This window comes from Pristis pectinata, chromosome 6 (assembly GCF_009764475.1).
Source record: "Pristis pectinata isolate sPriPec2 chromosome 6, sPriPec2.1.pri, whole genome shotgun sequence".
Taxonomy (NCBI): Eukaryota; Metazoa; Chordata; class Chondrichthyes; order Rhinopristiformes; family Pristidae; genus Pristis; species Pristis pectinata.
Genome location: NC_067410.1, coordinates 98041885 through 98063118, shown reverse-complemented (window position 1 = coordinate 98063118; position 21234 = coordinate 98041885). Strand labels below are relative to the sequence as shown.

General features: G+C 41.8%; 1 protein-coding gene across 2 annotated transcripts in view; it reads right to left on the bottom strand.

Annotated features, from left to right (window-relative positions):
* The window catches only part of LOC127571651 (transmembrane protein 255B), a 66190-nt gene that overhangs the window by 7606 nt on the left and 37350 nt on the right, over positions 1 to 21234 (bottom strand). For both annotated transcript variants that reach the window (XM_052018231.1, XM_052018233.1), the window contains exons 4-6: positions 8197 to 8286; positions 7137 to 7217; positions 3985 to 4070 (exon numbers count right to left, since the gene is read on the bottom strand). In XM_052018231.1, the coding sequence (XP_051874191.1) occupies positions 3985 to 4070; positions 7137 to 7217; positions 8197 to 8286 (257 nt within the window). The remainder of the gene's footprint in view (positions 1 to 3984; positions 4071 to 7136; positions 7218 to 8196; positions 8287 to 21234) is intronic.

The window sequence follows — 21234 nt, the reverse complement described above, 5'->3', positions numbered from 1 at the left end:
AGAAATCAAGATAAACAACAATAAACATAAAGGAAAACTATCAAGAAATATAAAAACTAACAAAGAGCTGCTTTCAGTACATAAAAAGGAATAAGATAGATATCTTTATTAGTCACATGTACTTCGAAACACACAGTGAAATGCATCTTTTTGCGTAGAGTGTTCTGGGGGCAGCCCCCAAGTGTCACCACACTTCCAGCGCCAACATAGCAAGCCCACAACTTCCTAACCCGTACGTCTTTGGAATGTGGGAGGAAACCAGAGCACCCGGAGGAAACCCACGCAGACATGGGGAGAACGTACAAACTCCTTACAAACGAGCAGCCAGAATTGAACCCAGCTCGCTGGTGCTGTAATAGTGTTACGCTAACCACTACACTACGAATAACAAGGTCAAACTGTGGGAATGAGGCTGGAGAAATAATTATGGGTATAAGGATGTGGCAGTTTAAGTGTTAGTCTTTAGGACAGAAGATACTAAAAAGATGCATTAATAATAAAAAAAAGGAGCAGAATTGAATACCACCAACATTACTAGAAAATTAGTATTAGGAAAGTAATGAGATTAAAAACAGATAAATCTCCAGGATCTGATGGTTTGCATCCTGGGATGCTAAAGGAAGCAGCTACAATGGGTGTGGTGGTTTTAATCTTCTGAAGAAGTACCTGAAGATGGAAAAACAGCCAAAGTGATTTTCTTATTGAAAAATGGTGACAGGGAAGTGGTGAATATCTATTGGCTGTGGCCTAATGGCTATTGCTGGGAAAATGTTAAAATCAATTACTCAGGAGGTAATAGAACATATGGAAAGTCATAACGTGATCGAGTCAGCATGAAGGGGAAATCATGTCTGACATATTTATTAGAGTTCTTTAACAAAATATCAGCTGGAGTGAACAGAGGGGAATCAATAGATATAATATATTTGGATTTTCAAAAGGCATTTCACAAGGTACTACACAAAATATTACTTAGATATGTAAATAGTTTAGGAAGTAATAATAGCACGGAGAGATGATTGGCTAACCAGAAGGAAGCAATGAGCAGGGACAAGGGGGTCAGATTCAGGTTGGCAAGTTGTAACCCATGTGATGTCACAGGGATCAGTCCTGGGACCACAGTTGTTTACAATATTAATGTTTTAAAGGAAGGATGTGAACGTACTCTGGTCAAGTTTGTGGATGATACAAAAGTAGTTGAGAAGGCAAGTTGTGAAGAAGATACAGTTTGCAGGGATAGGCACAGAAGTTGACAGAAGAAGTATAATGTGGGAAAATGAGAAGTAGTTCTCTGTGGAAGGAAGAATGATGAAACAGATTGTTATTTAAATTGTGAAATACTGTAGATTGCTGCAGATCAAAGGGATTTGGGATCCTCACATATGAAACATAAAAAGCTAGTGTCTCGGTGCAGTAGGCAATTGAGAGGGCTAATCAAATGCTGGCATTTATTTCGAGGGGGTTGGAGTATCAAAGTAGGTAAGTCTTACCACAACTACACAAGACATGACTGAGGCCGGGTCTTGATTGGTGTGAACAGCTTTGATCCCCTTAGTTAAGGAAAGATATATTATCATTGGAAACAGATCAAAAACGTGATGATGCTGGAGGAACTCAGCAGGCCAGGCAGCATCTGTGGAGAAAAGCAGGCGGTCAACGTTTCGGGTCAGGACCCTTCTTCAGGACTGAAGATAGGAAAAGAGGAAGCCCAATATATAGGAGGGAAAAGCAGAGCAGTGATAGGTGGACAAAAGGGGGGAGATGGGGTGGGCACCTGACAGGTAGTTGCAGGTAAGAGATAATGATCGGCAGGTGCGGGGGAGGGGACAACAGATCCACTGGGGATGGGTTAAAGGTAAGAAGAGAGAGGAAAAAAAGGTAGAAAAAAAAGAGGCTAGGAAAGGGAAATAGAGAAGAAGCATGGTGGGGGGGGGCGGGGTTGTGGGGAAGGGGGGGGGGTGGGGATTACCTAAAGTGGGAGAATTCCTATCATTGGAAGCAGTTCAGTGATGGATATGGAGGGATTGTCTAATGAAGAATGGTTCAAAAGGTTGGTCAACAATTTTTGGAGTTGAGAAGGATGAGAGGTGATGTGATTGAGGTGATGAATGATATGTGGTGGACCTGCTGGGGTAAATGTTAGGAAGAAGAAGTTTCCCCCTGAGGGAGAGTCTAGGACCTGAGGTTATAACCTCAGAATAAAGGGGCACCTGTTTGAGAGTAAGAAGAGGAAGAATTTCTTCTCTCAGAGGGTGGTGAGTCCTTGGAACTTCTTGCACTAGAAAGCCTTGAAGACAGAGTACTTGAATATATTTGAAGCTGAGATTGTTTTACACCAGGAGGTGAATCAAGGTTTATGGAGAAAGGCTGGGAAAATGCACTTAAGGAAAGCTGCACCAGTCACAATCTGACTGAATGGTAGAGCAGGTTGGAAGGGCTGCAAAATCTCTACATTCCTCCAAATCTTAACTCTTGCTCATCCCTGAATTTGAACTCACCACCTTTGGCAGTAATATTTTCAGCTAAAACGAGCTAATACTCTGAACCTACCTCTTTAAATATCTCAACCTCTCTCAATCTCTTTCCTTCTTGATGGTACTCCTGAAACCTAGATCTCTGATCAAGCCTTTGACCATCCGTCCCAATGGTTCAATGTTAGTTTTTGGAACCATGTTGGGATGTTTTGCAATTCTAAAGTTGTCATGGTTAATGTTATTGGTATTGGTTTATTATTGTCACTTGTACCAAGGTACAGTGAAAAACTTTTCTTGCATATGGATCGTACAGGTCAATTCATCACACAGTGCAGTTGCATTGAGTTAGTACAGAGTGCCTTGAGGTAGTACAGTTAAAACAATAACAGTACAGAGTAAAGTGTCACAGCTACAGAGGAAGTGCAGTGCAGGTAGACAATAAGGTGCAAGGTCACAACAAGGTAGATTGTGAGGTCAGAGTCCATCTCATCGTATAAGGGAACCATTACTGGGCTAACAGGTGCCTTAACTACAGACAAATGCAATTGCTCTTTGTGTACTGTTCTAGTTCTCATTCTAGCACTCTTGTGGCCTGTCTTTGTCAGTTTTGAGTCTGTTTTTGCCAGCATGAAGACAATTTTGGCTTGTGGGCATATATTACTTAGGAAGTGGATTGAATCTCTTCCGAAGTTGGTTTGCATGTAATCAGTACAGCCAGCAGAGAGATGAGAAGTCCATTAGTCTGAACTAGTTTCAAAAACCCTCATAGATATAAGAGCAATATTGCTTTACCCAATTGATTTCTGTAAAACAATTATCACTTTTATTTCTACCCTTGGCTTGGCTTTTACTGTCAAAGGCTTTGGAAGTTTTCCATGTTTGAAAACTATTAAAACTTAATTACCAGCTATTAAAAATATAAAAAATAATAAACTAACATGAAATAACGTAAAAATTAAAAAAGATATATCAAGCAGTTCTCTTCAATTCAGATCAATGAAGAAGCTGGCCCTGTGACAAATCTAACCAGGTGCAGCTTGTTTGAGCAAATTCCAACGTCAGAGAACAATCATGAAAAATGCCGAAGACAACTAACAGCAATATTGGGATTGTACATGGAAACCATGAAGTTGGTGCTAGTTATGTGGGTAACTGCTAATAAATCCCCACCAAATCCCAGAATAAAAAATCTAGTATTGATATTGGTGACCATCAATCTACTGGTTCACATAAAATCCAAAATGGTTCACTAAGGTTCTTTGGGGAAGGAAATCTGTTCACTTTATTTGGTCATGTGTGCATGTGAATCCAGACCCATGGCATTATAGTTAATCAAGTGCCTTCTAAAATGGCCTAACAAGCAGTTCACGGCAATTAAGGATGTAGAAGAAATGATGTTGCCGACATCCCAAAAACAGACTTCACCCTTTCTCACCTTTTCTGTTGTCCTCCAGTACTACTTGGACGGCGCAAACACAACCAATACATATATGAAAAGCAGAATGCTCACCTTGCGCAGTTGTACAAGTCACAGCAGTAGCAAGTGTTACTCCGCACTTTCAGATCGCAAGATTCTGTGAGGCTCTGGCATGGCACCTGTAACCAATGGAATAGTGAGGTGGTGTAACACAGCTGCCTTGGTTTAGTAGCAGAAAAACTGAAGATAAATGTTGTTGACAAGCATCATAAAATTTATATGATTATGTGCGGGACTGAAGAATGTTAAACATCATTACCACAGTAGCATTGCCATGTACTTCTGACAGTTGGAGTTAGTTACAGAGCAGTTCTGTCAACACCCATGTTAATTACCTACTTCAGCAAGTCTGCTATTAGAACATAGAACAGTACAGCACAGGGACAGGCCCTTTGGCCCACAAAGTTGTGCCGAACTAGTTAAACTAGTAATTAAATGCCTAACTAAACTAATCCCTTCTGCCTGCACAATGTCTGTATCCCTCCATTCTCGGCACATTCATGTGCCTATCTGAGAGCCACTTAAATGCCTCTATCGTATCTACCTCCACCCCCACATCCGGCAGTGCATTCCAGGCACCCACCACTCTTTGTGTAAAAAAAACTTGCCCTGCACATCTCCTTTGAACTTACCTTAAATGCATGCCCATTTCGACCCTGGGAGAAAGATACTGGCTGTCTACTGTATCTATGCCTCTCATAATCTTATAAACTTTTATTGGGTCTCCTCTCAGCCTCCGCTGCTCCAGAGAGAACAACCCAAGTTTGTCCAATCTCTCCTTATAGCACATGCCCTCTAACCCAGGCAGCATCCTGGTAAACCTCCTTGGCACGCTCTCCAAAGCCTCCACATCTTTCCTATAATGGGGCGACCAGAACTGAATGCAAATGTCGAGATGCGGCCTAACCAGAGTTTTATAAAGTTGCAACATGACTTCCTGACTCCTTTGGATAAAAGCAAAACTTCCTGACTCCTTTGCTTCCATTAGAAATCACATTAAATCAGCAGCCAGGTAGGTGATTCAAATCTGTGGCATGAATCTGAGATGAAGGAGACAATACTGGTGGTGAACTGTCCCGTATCCTTCCTCTCAACCCAACCCCCTTTCCCTGCCAGAATGCAATTTTAATTTGAGTGGGTCCTGACTTACATAAGCAGAACTTGACATTAGTTTGAAGCCAGTTAGAATGACCACACCGCTGGCAGGTGTGAAGCCAATATCAGGGGGTATGGAGGTAGGGTGGTAGAGGTGGAGGGTTTGAGATCACCACTGGGGACTGACACTAGTGCCTTTCAGGGATTTCCTGAAAACAGTTTTGTTGGCAGAGTAGACAACACCAGATTCATGGACGTCTTATTGAAATCATCAGGAGACAATATTTTTATTCCATTTGAACTTGGCTCCTGCTCCTTTGGGGCAGGTGGCCTTCCTCTGCCTGAATTCAAAAGGTAAAATTAGTGGCAAGAGTGACGAATGGGGTGTTGGTGGTGGGGGGGAGGCGGGGGGCGGGGGGAGTTGTGATACCATGATCCAAGCCCACACAGTCATCGTCGACACTTATCTACACCATTCAGATTAGGCAGAGGGTTAAAATAAATCTATGTGGCTTCCTTAATAAACTTAGTGAAGTGAAAGCAGATGAAGCACTAACAATAAACCACTTCGGTAGGCTGATAATTCTAAAATGAAATTCTGCCTGTGTAGTTTTCTTTTCAGTGACTAACATCCTCCAGCCAACTCTACCTCCTGCTGTCCACCCTATTACAGACTTTCCCTTTTCTTCTCTTCTGCCCTCGCTTCCCTCTCTAGATCTCTTTATCTCTAACCATTCCCAGGTCTGACAAGGCCTTGACTCTCCTGTTTCTCATGATTGGCAAGGTATTTTCAGCAATTCTGGCCTTTTCCAGCATCTGCACTATTTTGCTTTTGGTTTTATATAAATCAACGTGCAAGCCAACATTGAAAATAGATATGCCAAATTAAAGACATGTGAGATATGTTGATGATGTTCCTTTGATATTCTGCCCATTCCAGTAGGGGGGGAAAGATTGCTCTAATACTTCAAATTCAGCAAACTGCTATGAAGGAAATCTTAAAATCCTGGTGAGGCATTTTATTGTTGCAGCTTCTTATGCTATTCATAAACCAGTCATGTCGTTCTAGCTGGTTTTGATAACCCAACCATGTACCAGGGCCAAAGCGAGACATCACACGACCTGGGAGAATGGCACGCGAAACAATGCAAGAGGAGATGGAACAAAACTGAAATAAAACACAGAAACCAAGATGAATATATGGGAACTGGCAGACATGAGTCTAGCGAGAGACACTGAAACAGAGTGGCACTCAGGGTGAATTATACCATTTAAAGAATTTGGGAGCCTGTTATCTTCTGCGCACACAAGAAAAAACTGTAAAATGTAGATAAAGTCACATTTCATACATGGCTATGTGCATATGAATGTTGTTCACATGTGACTAGGGTTTTACACATGCTAGTCATACGTAAATAATTTTTGTTTCAGACCTTTTGTCTAACCGTCTGGTTACCTCAGTAATAGATCTTTGAGCACAGATCTTTTGTAACTTAACACCTTCCTCCAGATGTGGCAATAAATACTTGTCTCTGACATGCAACAAGAACTTGACAGGCTGGATTTCCTCAATGTTATAGAATTTGTCTGATATCTACAGCTTGCTTCATCAGCTTTTCGTCGTTGTCCCATGCTCTCTGGAAGCCCACACTCAGAGCCAGGGCACTTCCAAAAACCATGGGTGTGGAGGGAAGGGGGAAATGTAGCTTATCCCTACCACTTCCTTTCATTACAATCTTTGCACGCTTTCAAATTGTGACTGATGTATGGCAGATACTTCAAGCACGCAGTGACGTCTTGCTTTGTATCTCACTGCGTGCTTGAAGTATCTGCCATACACGATACCTGCACTGTATTTTCTCTGTAGCTGTGACACTTCACTGGATTCTGTGTTGTTTTACCCTGTACTACCTCAATGCACTGTATGATGAATTGAACTGTATGAACGGTGTGTAAGATACTGTGCCTCAGTACGTGACAATAATAATTAACCAATATTAAAAAACTAACTCAATCTATTTTCAAAATGTTACTACCGAAGTATATTCAATCATTTCAAGAATTGATGTCCCATGATTCATTCCACTTACACTCGTCAGATAATTCTCATAAATAAAGTTGTGTCCACTGGTATAATATTGGCATCTCCCTGCATGCAGTGGTCTTAGGTCCTACCAGATGCAAAAAGAAATTTTTAGTTAAATGTTATCATTAAATCAATTTCAGAACACTTCATACTTGTTTCTTTAGACAATTTTTATTTAAACATTTTTAAAAATTCTTCTCAGTCATAATCATTGTTTTTGGAACCCATATTTATTTGCCTTTCTCCCACCTCTAGAATACTGATTTCAAAACCCCTTCATACTGTGCTAGTGTCAAACCTCTGCTGCTCCATGTCTGACCTCTAGATCACTGGAAAGCTCCCAGGTCTTTTAATAAGGTGTAATGGGATCTTTTGTATCCATCTGAAACACTGGTGAGGCAGGCAGAGCCTAGATTTAATGGCCTCAAAATTCGATCATGTTACACAAAGTTTATGTGTGCTTCATCATTGAACTTCTATCAAACAGAGTAAGGTACTTGTTGCAAGGGCCAGGAAGTCTGTGATCTTCCCTCTGGATCCTCCATGTATTTAACATGTGGAGACAGCTGGATGTGTGCTGGGGCATACAACATAGCACACACATGTTGATATGCGACTTAGTTGATTTTGAGTAAATATGACCACTCTTGCAGAAGCCATCCTTCACAACATGAGGGTGTACCAGGGGACGTGCGAGAGAGTTCCAGCCTAAGGCATCAGGCACTGGGAGGCAGTTTCAGGCATGTTTTCTGCCAACTGCTGCCTCCACCCTCCCTCCCCAGACCGCTCACCCCCATGACACCCACAGTCCAGACCCATTACCTATTTGTTTTCCTCTGCTTGTTCTGTAATAGTGTATCAGGAGGAGGAAGGACCTTTATATAAGGCCTGTCACATTGAGAACCCCTTGATACTGAAGAATTGCTAGGCTGATGTCTCATTTAAGGAGTTGGGTGGTGGTCCATTGGTAGGTAGTGCTGCAAAGGAATCACTAAACTCTCCTGTTCTTTGAGGATTAACTTGCCGGTTCATTGTTCTTCAAATGACAGAAAAATATTACTCACAATGTTTATGGCGGTGAAGACTCCATCCACGATCACACAGAAAAATGCTCCAATAACTCCAAAACTGAGGAAGATAATGGCTGCAACCAACTGTGGGAGCAAGGAGATGGAAGCAAATGAAGATTAATAATTGCATGCAAGTCATTTTCATTTGGAACTCAAGATTTAGTGGAAATTTCTTTCTAAAACTAAATGTTTAAACAAAAGAATACTCCAATTTGGGCTTTGTCAACTACATTTAGCTTGCACTTATATGGTATAATCTACAAAATATTTCAAAATGTGTCATATAGATGTAGCTATCAATTGTATAGTTGGAGGTTACACAGATAGGAAGGAATAGAACTAAGAAGTTATTGGTGCATGGGAATGAGAATTTTAAATTTCAGGCTTTGCGTGACAGAGTCAGAGTAAGCCTGGGGGTTTAGAACCAATTGATGATTGGAACATGCTAAAGTGTGGGGCTTAGGCAGTACTTGAAGATTTGCAATGTAACTGAGGATGGAGGCTGTCCAGGTGCATGGGACCGCCACCGCCTGCAGCTTCCTTCCAAGTCACACACCTTCCTGACTTGGAAATACATTGATGTTCCTCCAACATCACCGGGAACTCCCATCCAACAACCCCGTGGGACCACCTTCATTAGAAAGACTGGAGTTGTTCAAGAAGCTCACCACCACTTTCTCAATGAAGACAGGTAACAGATACAGACTTTGCCAACAAACTCCATAATCCCATAAGAAAATGTTTGGCAAAGACGCAGACATAAATACGAATTTCAGCATCACGTGGACTGAGGACAGATTAGAAATAAGTGACATTATTGAGGCGAAGACAATGTGGGCAATCTTCATACAGGGAAGTTCAGCATTGTCCTAACACGGAGGCCCTGAGGGGCATAATCAGCAGTACCTTCTACTCCAGGTCCCAAGGAAATTATTATCCCACCTGCCCCACACCCCTCCAGCCCAATAAACCCACCTCTCTATAGCCCTGCACATCGGTGAGCAAACAATTTGGATTATTAACAATAATCCAGTAGTTTCAAGGGCCTTACAAGCTTTTCAATTCCAAATTTATTTAATTACTTGAAGTTAAATTCCCAGATGCCATGATGGGATTTGGACTTGTGTGTCCTAATCAATAGTCCAGCTCTCCAGATATCGGACCAATAAGTTAGCCTCTATTCCAACTACAAGGCAGCAGAGAACATTCCTCATTCAGAGACCTGCAGTCTCAAGGTTGGCCCATATGACTAAAACTAAAACAGCAACTACAGGAGAGAATATTGAATTGAAGTCATGTGGAGAGAGTAAAAGGAGCTGAAACCAGAGCATTAGCCACTGTGTTCTTTCTGGTTCCTGCCTGTAGGTTTTTGTCAAAGTTGTACTGAGTGCAAAGATATTCTGTGGCTCAATCTCGGAGCTACTCTGGGGGAGTATTCTTTTGGAGCTTGGCACTACCAATTCCATCCCACGTTACAGTGCACAAAACTTGGGCAGCACACTCCGGAGAAGGTGAAGTGTCCTTTCTTCAACCTAACATGGATGGATCAGCTAAATATGCTGCTCTGTCTGAGGCTTTGTGCTTCCTTTTAACTGAAGTGTGTTGTAATGTGATTTGCCCTCTCATTAACTCAGTGTGGATAAATGTCACCATCTTTTCACGCAGCTGTTTTTACTTCAAAGGATCACAGGGTGATGTAAGGGCCCTTGACTCTGAACGTCCAGGGGCCCAAGGATTCTTTATCCATTTAATAACCAGTTCTAATGTCTGTTTTGCATTCTTCCCATTTATATTTAGTCCATTGAGACAGAGAATTTGAATTACATCTGTATCACTTGGAGAGGAATGTCTATATGATGGTGTTTATCTTGGACTCAGCTATCCCCTCCTGATCCATTCAACCACCTCAGGAAGCTTAGGCAAGCTTCCCACGGTTTTGTCATCCAAAGCTAATAACGTTCCCCGTTTAAAAGTTCAAATGAAATAGTAAATGGCGACTTACGATGAATATCGGTCAATAAACAGGAAGATTAGGGAAAATGCAGGAGGAAATTGACAAAGGCAAAGAGAGGTTACAAAAACAGATCAGCAGGTGCAATTAAACTGCCTAAAACATTTGATAATGCATGGGCCTTGCTATTAGCATTCGACTATTTTGCAGCAAGGAAACCTAAAGGTTTAATAAAAGCAGAGAATGCCAGAAACATCATGTAGGTCCAGTGAAGGGTCTCTGATCTGAAACATTATCTCTGTTTCCCTTTCCATGGATGCTGACTGCCCTGCTGAGTGTTTCCAGCATTTTGGTCTTATTTCAGGTTTCCAGCATTTGCAGTTTTTGTTTTATTTTCAAATGCGCGATTTTCAATGTACTTGCTACATCAGTGTAAGGCCTGGGTTTTCTAACTAATCAGCAGGCATGATGACAACACACGTGTTCTCCTTGTAACTTCACTGTGTAAAGGGTGATGAGACACGTGCAAACTATAGCTGGTGGGGATGGGGAGGAGAGGGAAAGGAGTGCAACCTTGGAAGATGATGATGAAAGGCTGACCCTATACCAGTGCTGCATGAGTTCTGACTGGTTTCCCTTACAACATTCAACCATCAGCCCTCAAACTTACATTAACAGCTCATTCTGGTTAAAAGTCCACTCATCAAGTGTTACCCAGGGGCTCTAAAAGATCATGTAAGGGCACAGAACATAAGGTATTATAGCATTTGTCTTCACAAAGGATTACATGATATGACATTACACTAGAAGTTATAGACACAATTATAATAGAGAAGATATATAAAAAAAAGCATCAGTAAATGTCGAGATCCCCTGACTGTTGAGAGAAACACAGAGACATTGGTCACCAACCAATACTGGGAAGATTCAAAGGGAAAGGAATAAACCAAGAAAAATTGCAGGTCTTTAGTGATAGGAAGTTATTTGAAATCACTTCAATACAGAAAATTAGATGTGACTAACTTGACAGAACTTTATGATGAGGCAACAGAAAATACTGATTCAGAGAGTGAAGTAGACTTTCAGAAGGTGTTCAACAACAGAAATCCTGCAGTATGTCTTAAAAGCACATTTCAGCCTATGTAGAAGTGGAACAGCTGACAAGTACTGGTTTGCATTTCTGCATTTGCTGTATAGGAGGCTTGTTTACGAGGGTGTTAAGCCAAGGCATTAAGGGGAAAGTTGTGGGACGGATGCAGAATTGGGTGTCAGGAAATAGAGAGAGATTGGACTTTTTAAAAATCATTTTTGGAGATGTGAGCTCCAGGTCAGCATTTATTGGCCAGCCATAATAGACTATGAGAAGTGATGATTGGCCACCATATTAAACCACTGCAGTCCACCTGGTGCAAGTAATCCTACAGTGCCTTTGGATGGGAAGTTCCAGAATTCAGAGCCTGTCGCGATGAAAGACAGAGAATCTGCTTCCAAATCAGAATGGTATGTAACTGAATGGTATGTAACTTGGACACGAATCTGCGAGTGACGGTCTTCTCATGTGCTTGCTCCCCGTGTCCTCAGAGAGAACTCTCCTGTATTTCTTTGAGGAGTATGGGATTGCTTTTCCATCCTCAGAGGTGCTGCAAAGGTGCTGATCCAGGACAGTGGGTTGGAACATAGAACAGTACAGCGCAGGAATAGGCCCTTCGGCCCACAATGTTGTGCCAAACTAAGCTAATGATATCTAATTCCTTCTGTTTGCATGTGGTCCATATCCCTCCATTCTCTGTACATTCTGCCTATCTAAGAGCCTCTTAAATGCCTCTATCGTATCTGCCTCCACCACTACCCCTGACAGCATATTCCAGGCACCCAACACCCTCTGTGTAAAAAAACTTGTCCCGCACATCTCCTTTCAATTGTCCCCTTCCAAGGTTGAACCTTTCACAAGATGTGTGTGCAATTATTCCCTGAAACTGTCAAAGTACCTGTATTGCAGGAAACAATACCTCACCAGAGAGGCTGCAACAAAACGAAAAGGCTGATAAATCATCACCAGGACTGTTTCTGTGATAGGTCAGGTAGGAAAAATTAATCGTTTCTTAAGTTTTTATGTTACATAGAACACTTACAGCACTGTACAGGCCCTTCGGCCCACAATGTTGTGCCGACATCTTATCCTCCTCTAAGATCTATCTAACCCTTCTCTCCTACATAGCCCCCTATTTTTCTATCATTCATGTGTCTATCTAAGAGTCTCTTAAATGCCCCTAATGTATCTGCCCCCACAACCTCTGCCGGCAGTGTGTTCCATGCACCCACCATTCTCTGTGTAAAAAAAAAACTTACCCCTGACATCCCCCTTATACATTCCTCCAATCACCTTAAAATTATGTCCTCTCGTGTTAGCCATTGTCGCACTGGGAAAAAGTCTCCGACTGTCCACTTGATCTACACCTCTTATCATCTTGTACACCTCTATCAAGTCACCTCTCATTCTCCTTCTCTCCAAAGAGAAAAGCCCTAGCTCGCTCAACCTATCCTCATAAGACATGTTATTGGATCCTTTGAAAATATTCTGTTGAATTGGGTCAAATGGAAAATCTTATTGAATCCAGCAACTTATAAGGAATTTTTCAAGAGGGGGAAACAAGTCTATTAGCCTGCTCTGTGGAAAAGAGCCAACATCAAGAGACCATGCGGCAGACTTAGGGCAAGTTCCACAAGTTCAGGCTTTGTCCAATTTACACACGTGGGCTGTGGGCTCCTTACTCACGTAGCAGCATTCATTGTCCTGGGGAATAATACTGTCCCGATACTATTGCAAGAGACATGGCTCTCCAGGTAGTATCTGTCGTGTCTGAGTTCTTTGAGTAACCTTATGGGTGACGACCTGAACAGAATAATCTTAAGAGACTATTTATTGTGAGAACTCTCCAGACTAGGTCAGCAGGTCTTTACAGAGGACAGTTGATCTCAAGATACTGTGTTTAACAAAGTAGTGGCCTTAAAACAAAGTCACCCCTTTGCAGACAATAGTAAATACGCAATGCTCTACCCCATCCCTCCACCCTGTTAGAAATGTCACAAACCAGCAACAAAAGAAACACACTGAGCATGATTCAGTGTTAAAAACTATTTTATTAATCACTACTTATGATAATACGTAAAATAAAAGTTAAAAAAAAATGTTAGTATGTTAGAATTCAAAAATGTTAAACCTCGAACATTAACCCCAAAACTAAACTCTTCGTGTGTGTGTGTGACAAAGTCCAAAACTCCCAGTTCCGGAATGGTTCTTAAAGTTCAGTTCCGCAAGCCATAAGGTGAAACATGAGCAAGGGCTTCTTCAACAACCACCGTTGTCTGAAGATAAGATGTAGATGTAGAAAAACATAGAGAGAGTACATACGAAATCCAAATGTTCCTCGATGGAACCCAAACGACACTTCAGTGTTTACTCGGTAGTGACTTCCTCACCCCGAAAAGCATCCGAACCGTGGTCGTCCACACACAAATACCTGTTTCCTTCTACAGGTCAGCAACAAAGTGAACTCCACCGGATTACTTCCAACTTCCATACATGGATTTCAGTGGCAAACACAGTTATTGTTTCTCATCCATCGATAGAGAAAACAAGCAGGCTGGTGTCTCTCTCCCTTCTCTCTCTCTCTCCTTCTTCTTCTGCCTTCTTCAACAACGACATTACGTCCTTTATCTTCTATTGACGTAAGCACGCCCCACACACACATACACACACACTCTCTATCTTAAAGGGACTTTCACTGAGTCCGTAACAGAAATAAAAGAATATTATTTACATACGCCATATATAACTACACATTTAACCTTCATTCCCCCCGGACCTCCTGCTGGTGTGACCAAAGTCTACATGTGTTAGCCTTGCTGCATGCTATGTTAAGCTTGCCTCAAAAGGTTTAACACATTAAACTCCAATGTCCTTTCCAGTTCTCCTTGGCTTCAAAACCTGCATAACCAAAGATCGTGTTTGGTCTTATCCTTTCCGGCTTTCACTGACTTAGTTTCATCTCCATCTTCTGTTCCCATGTCCACCTTTATCTGCCTGTGTGCTGGTGCTGCATCCAGAACTTCCTCCTGGTTGTGAGGGTATAAGATCGAGACCTGCAACGCATCAGGCTCGGACTCAGCTGGTGATGTGTATGGTGCCCATGCCCCTGAACAGCACTACAGTGGGGGGGTCTGAGCTTGTTCTGACCTGGCTACGTGGTGACTGAATATTCTACCTCAGTTGTACTTGAGACCACCATCCATTCTGAGCTCAGTAACGTGCAGTCTAATACCATGACAGGCAACTCAATTTCTTGAAAATTGGACATAGCACTGCATGTCAATATTGTCATTACCTCACCCTAGAATGTGTTCACCACTATCTTGCTGTTGCTTAATGGGATCTTCCTGAACTTTTATCTATATGGGTTTCTTCCGTGATTGAACTGCAGTCTCCAAGTTCTGGCCATTCATCTTCACTGTGGCATAAGTGCCATTTAAACTGTAGTCCTCATCTTAATGGTGCATAGAGCACCCCTTCATGCTTGCTCCATAAACCTTCCATATGAAGTCTAGTGGACAACCATTGTTTGCGTTTGCCATTTTTTGTTTTCCTTTGCAGACCAGCACCATGTGTCCTACTTAGGCTGTCAAACTGTTCTGGATCATGAAATGGTCTTAGCGTGGAAAGAGGCCATTTGGTCTGTTGATATTGTACTGAATCTACACTATGTAATCTGACATCCTGTTGCTCTGCAAACTCTTTCCCTTCAGATAATTCTCCAGCTCCTTTTGAATGCTACAAATGAATCTGTCTCAACCACTACTCTTGAGCTGATTGGTTGCCCTGACAACAAAAATAGGCCATCCCACCTTTCTCAAAACACACAGTGAAATGCATCTTTTGCGTAGAGTGTTCTGGGAGCAGCCCACCAGTGTTGCCACGCTTCTGGCACCAACATAGCATGCCCACAACTTCCTAACCCGTATGTCTTTGGAATGTAGGAGGAAACCGGAGCACCCGGAGGAAACCCACGCAGACACAGGGAGAACATACAAACTCCTTACAGACAGTGGCTGGAATTGAACCCGGGTCGCTGACGCTGTAATAGTGTTATGCTAACCGCTACACTACCGTGCCTGCTGTTGTTATCATACACGTTGTTTTGCTCTCAGCATGTACTCAAAGCTGCTTCCTGCAACAAGCAGAGATGTTTATGTTTCCAAAACTACTTCCATGGCTGTAACCAAATTATGTCTTTTCAATTGTGAGCATTTACAGTTTGGCCTGAATATGCTCACTGGCAAAGCCCCAAATGAATAATTTCTGTAGTGCCTGATCTGGGAACATGATAAATTCTTTAATTGAACAATGAAGTCACTGATTGTTTTGCTTAGTTTATGTTGGTTCCAAATTCGTAATTTTCAGAAGTTTCTGAGGGCATTTTAATGGCTCTGTAATACTGCAACAACTTTGTTGACATGAGCATCAACCCGACCCTGAGGTCTCAGCAGATTAAACATGTAGCAGGCCTATTTCTGTTAGAGATGGTTTTTTTTTTGTTGTTCCAGTATTAGCTTCTTATCATGATTGTCACGAACCAGCAACAAAAGAAACACACTGAGCATGATTCAGTGTTAAAAACTATTTTATTAATCACTACTTATGATAATACGTAAAATAAAAGTAAAAATGTTAGTATGTTAGAATTCAAAAATGTTAAACCTTGAACGTTAACCCCAAAACTAAACTCTTCGTGTGTGTGTGTGACAAAGTCCAAAACTCCCAGTTCCGGAATGGTTCTTAAAGTTCAGTTCCGCAAGCCATAAGGTGAAACATGAGCAAGGGCTTCTTCAACAACCATCGTTGTCTGAAGATAAGACAGAGACGTAGAGAAACATAGAAAGAGTAAATAAGAAATCCAAATGTTTCACAATGGAACCCAAACGACACTCCAGTGTTTACTCGGTAGTGACTTCCTCACCCCAAAAAGCATCCGAATCGTGGTCGTCCACACACACAAATACCTGTTTCCTTCTACAGGTCAGCAACAAAGTGAACTCCACCGGATTACTTCCAACTTCCATACATGGATTTCAGTGGCAGACACAGTTATTGTTTCTCATCCATCGATAGAGAAAACTAGCAGGCTGGTGTCTCTCTCCCTTCTCTCTCTCTCTCTCTCCTTCTTCTTCTTCTTCTTCTTCTTCTTCAACAACGTCATTACGTCCTTTATCTTCTATTGATGTAAGCATGCCCCACACACACATACACACACACTCTCTATCTTAAAGGGAGTTTCACTGAGTCCGTAACATGATCACTATTCCCTATTACCTCCAATATTTTCTTCATGGAAGATTGATTCCATTGTTATAAACGGGTACCAAATACTTCCTACATCTTCACCAATCTCCTGACGTGGGCTGACCTAACAGTGCAGCCAGTTGTGCTGTTGAATCACTGCTCCAGCTACCTGGGTTCTATCTGGACCTCTGGAGCCATTGGAATACGTAGGTTCTCCCTGTGACCATGTGGGTTCCTCCCAAAAAACTGAAGAACTGCGGGTTTGTAGGTTAATTCTTCCTGGTGTAGGTGGGTGGGGTTTATGGGCACATGATAGAGATTAGGTCACAGTGAAATTGTAGATAGGTGCAAAGGGAGGCCATTTGGTCTATCGTGTCCACACTGGCTCCCTAACAGAGCAACTCTTTAGTTCCACCCCCACCCCAACCCCTTCTAAACCCTGCAAATTATTCCTCACAATATATTTATCCACTCTCCTCTTGAAGGCCACAATGGAACCTATCTCCACCACACCTGCAGCAGTCCATTCCAGAGTCCAAACACAGGCTGCATTAAAACATTTTTCCTTGTGCCTCCATTAATTCTCTTCCCCTTTATTTTATATTTTATTTATACTTATGAACTCTTGCCCTTTAGCTTATGGTAGTTAGGGAAAGGAATTGATGGGATTGCTTTGTGAGTTGCCATAGACTTGATGGGCTGAACAGCCTTATTCAAAGTCGTGAGAAAAATAATAAAATGATACAATAAAAATGTACGCAGCTGTATCTTGCCTGTCAAAAACTTCACAAAGGCTCTGCTTTCAATGTCTCGGGACTTGCTATGCTTACTTGCAAGGTTGTCAGACTCACCTGATCCCACATTCTAAGCCCTAGACTTTTCATAGCTTTGCCTTCTCATTGCCAGTTTTGCATCTGGATTCTTGTGCAGCCTTTGTGGATGAGGAACTAAACAGACTCTCAAACTCAAGAGCAAACTAACTGTTTACTCCAAGGGGCTCTTCTCACTGGTTCAGGAAACCTCTACTGGCAATTACTACCTCACAGAGAGAAGTGAATCACATCACACTGTACTTAATGCAGCAGCAATTTCAATGCTAAATATACAAGAGTATCCAGGTGAAAACATGACAAGTCATTCCTATTCAGGGATAATAGGCAGACGTTCCAGCGAGGAAACAACTCCAGAGAAATTGCCATTGTTTTTAAAAAAGTAATTCTTCATCCTAAACAGCCAGCTCCCCTCCACATACCTTGCCCCCAACCCTAGAGTCTTCTAGCCAAATACAGCACAAATATTGCAAATACTTTCGATTGTCCTCAAACACCTACCAGAGAGGAATGGACTCACTGGCTAGCGGATGAAGGTTGTAGAGAGGAACAAAGACCGTAGTTATAGAGTTGGAGGAAAGTACCTCTAATTCAGAATGCTGGAGAAGCAGCAAGATAAATCCAAGATTGTGCTGGGATGAAAGATATAACAGTGAGGTTAAATTGGTTGTCATCAGCATGTACACACAAGCTGGTGATGTGTTTTCAATTATGCAAGAACAAGAGTTGGCTAAATTCAGAAGTTTCCAAACATTTACATCCTCGTTAAAAATGGATTTTTAAATCACGAGAACAGCAATGCTGTAGATATTGGCAAACATAATTACATTATTTCAACCCAACTTCAAAGAACTCAATTTCAAATCAACTTTGAAGATGCTCTAAGTTTAACCTTCACCATTCCACCCATCCACTGCATTTAGCTGCCAGATTATCAAGGGATGCATTTACGCCTAGGCCTCACTGTTATGTAATAGTTTGAGCCATGTGTTGGAATTAGAGCCAATAGACATTTAACTCTCAGTCACAACAATTACACACAGAGCTTTACAGAAGGACACCGACAAGGATTGAAGTTACACTGAACGTGAAGTCAACTTGTTTTTATAACATCTTAGTTTCACAGAGTGATAGGAGGAGCAGGGTATGGCCAAGCCTTACACTTCCATCATCCTGTGATCTCCTTCAGATTTTACTTCATTTCACCCTTTTGCTGACACTGAGATTATTCCCCTCCGAGGGCTGAAAGTTTACCCCAGCTAATGATTCCTGCTGAGGTTAGACAAGGGTCAGACATCCCATCTGGAATCCCAGAGGCAAAGGTTGGGAGATAAAATCCCTCCAGGTTTCACCCAGTGCTGTCGTGATTTCTGACATCAGATTTCTGAACGGTCCATGAACCCATGAACACTACCTCATTATTCCTCTTTTGCATTTTTTTTTGGTAACTTATAGTAATTTTTATGCCTTGCACTGTACCTCTGCTGCAAAACAACACATTTCACGACATATGTCAGTGATAATAAACCTGATTCTGACAGTTCGCCCCCAAGTTAAAGGAGATTTTCAAATAGAGGGTAAGGGAGAGTAAGACAGTTTTGGGAAAAAAGAGCCCTAAAACAGACGAGCCCAAACTAGCTTCAGAGAATATGTCAAGATTTGAATCAAGTCAAATTTTGTAACTGAATTCCAGCGATACTATTGGGATGAATCTCCTTGGGACCTCTCCTAATGACCTGGTGATCCTCTGACTGAGAGAAAGAAGGAAATCTGTATGCCATTTCGTTAGAACCTTCGTGATGATAGTGAGTGTACTGTCCAAGAGCTCTAAACTTAAGTCATACTTTAAGTTCTATCTGGCATAAGTATCTACGAGTACCCTCACACTAGGGAGATTATACTGCATCAATGTACACTTCAAGGACTAGTTTACTTCACTACTTTAGTCTCTATGGAAAGGTCTAGCTGTCAATAATCACTATTTCAAGCGGCGGGTCCATCCTCTCAGCCAAGGAGAAGATACTTCCAGCCAGCAAAGCAGTTCAAACACAGATTATTTTATTTTAAATGAGACATGTTTAATTCTAATAAGTAATTCTTAACAATGACTTGTAACTTGCAAAGGATTTCCAAACACAAGTACAATTCTTACAAGCTAAAAAGTCATACCAACAAGTTGCAGACAGACAGGTCATTCGTCACAAAAACCAAAGGCTGAGGAATGAATTCTTGGTCTCCTTTCTGTAACCCCTTCTCTCTGTCATTCCCCCCTAACCTGACTGCTTTCTAACATTTATACTGTTTTTTTCACTGAGTCAGCATCATTGGTGTGTGATGGTTTTATGTTAAGAGGCTGAGCAGGGAGTATTGGTTAGAAGTTTAACTTAGCAAACAACAAACATCTTGAACCTTGGACAGTTTCTGCTGTTTTTGCAAAAGGGATTTTAGCTTAATGAGCAACCACTCCTTGACCTTTGGACAGGTCATGCTGCTGTGTTAAAAAGCTGAGGTTAGCGATAAGCCTTTTTGGGCCCTGGAAAGTGAATATCCATCACACCTTATGCTGAAGTTAAGTTAGGAGAATACCTTGTGGTCCCAGTCTGTGTGTTTTCAAAGAAAACCTCCACAAAGAATTTGCTCAAAAATACCCAAACATATGTTCAGAATGGAAAATTCACAAGCAAGTTCAGGACTAACAGGGGAACAGAACTAAGAACAGCTTGCAGACTGCAGATTCTGTTAAATATGTTTTGCTGTCTCCAGTAACTGTTCTTCCTTTAAATAAAATATTCCTTGTCATATTCTGGGAGTTCTTGATCAGTCACATTCTATGATTATTTCTGTGCGACTCACGCTAACAACGTGGTGTTGGCAACACCCTCTGACCTGGAAATGTTTGATTCTTATTAGTACTCTAGTACAATGAGATGGTACCAGATGGAACTACAGCTCTTAATCCTGCCCCTAATATTTAAGTATGCTCTGATTTTAACATTCAATACAACAGAGACCAGATTCTTAGTTTTCCAATAAGTGCAAATAAGTTTACACGCATATGGGTTCTATCAGTTTAAACTACCTTATAACAAAAACTGTTGTGCTTTCAGCATAAAATTTCAACACAAGTGTCCAATCCAATAACCCAGCTACCCCAGCACAAAGTCCTTGGGATGTTTTGGTAGGTGAATTGTTTGCCCATATCCATTTGTCACTGACTGCTGTTCACTTTGACCAGGTTGAGCTGCAGTGTTCCAGTTCTCTAGCAGGGGTTATATTGCATCCTCTGTTAACTTATCATTAATTTCAATCTCTTGAACCTCTTCCACAGTCTTCCCAAGATGACACCTGTTCTTTAGGTACATCACTCCTTCCTCTGTCTTCACCTCACAGGATCTAGACTGCAGCAACTGTCTGATGACTGCAGACCTCTGCCATCTTTCTGGCTAGTGTCATGGTTGGATACTGATGGAATTAACCTGGTTTAAGGGTGACAAGTCCATTGCTGTCCTGTTCCTGCAGGGAACTTGCTTTCTTTTCTCTTTTCCTCTCTCTGCTATTCCAGCTGAAACTTTTGCCTTCAGCGATCTTGCTGCATTGGCCGTGTTGTTCTGGTTCAGTAGTTATCAGTCTCCAGCCTGGGCTTCAGTTGGTATATTTCTACGTGCCAAGGTTCTGTGGCAGACACCCGTTCTTCCTCCTTTTGCCTTTCTCAAGGCCGATGGCTGTTTTTACAGCATTCTCCATTGGACTGTGGATAGTGTGATGATCATGTGTGAGTGAATTCGACAAACCTGGCCATAACATCTCCAGCAAATTGTCGGTTGATGTCCATTACAACCTCCTCTGGAACACCATGAGTAGGAATATGAGCCTTCACCTTCCGAAGGATGGCCAAAGATGCAGTTGGGTCCAGG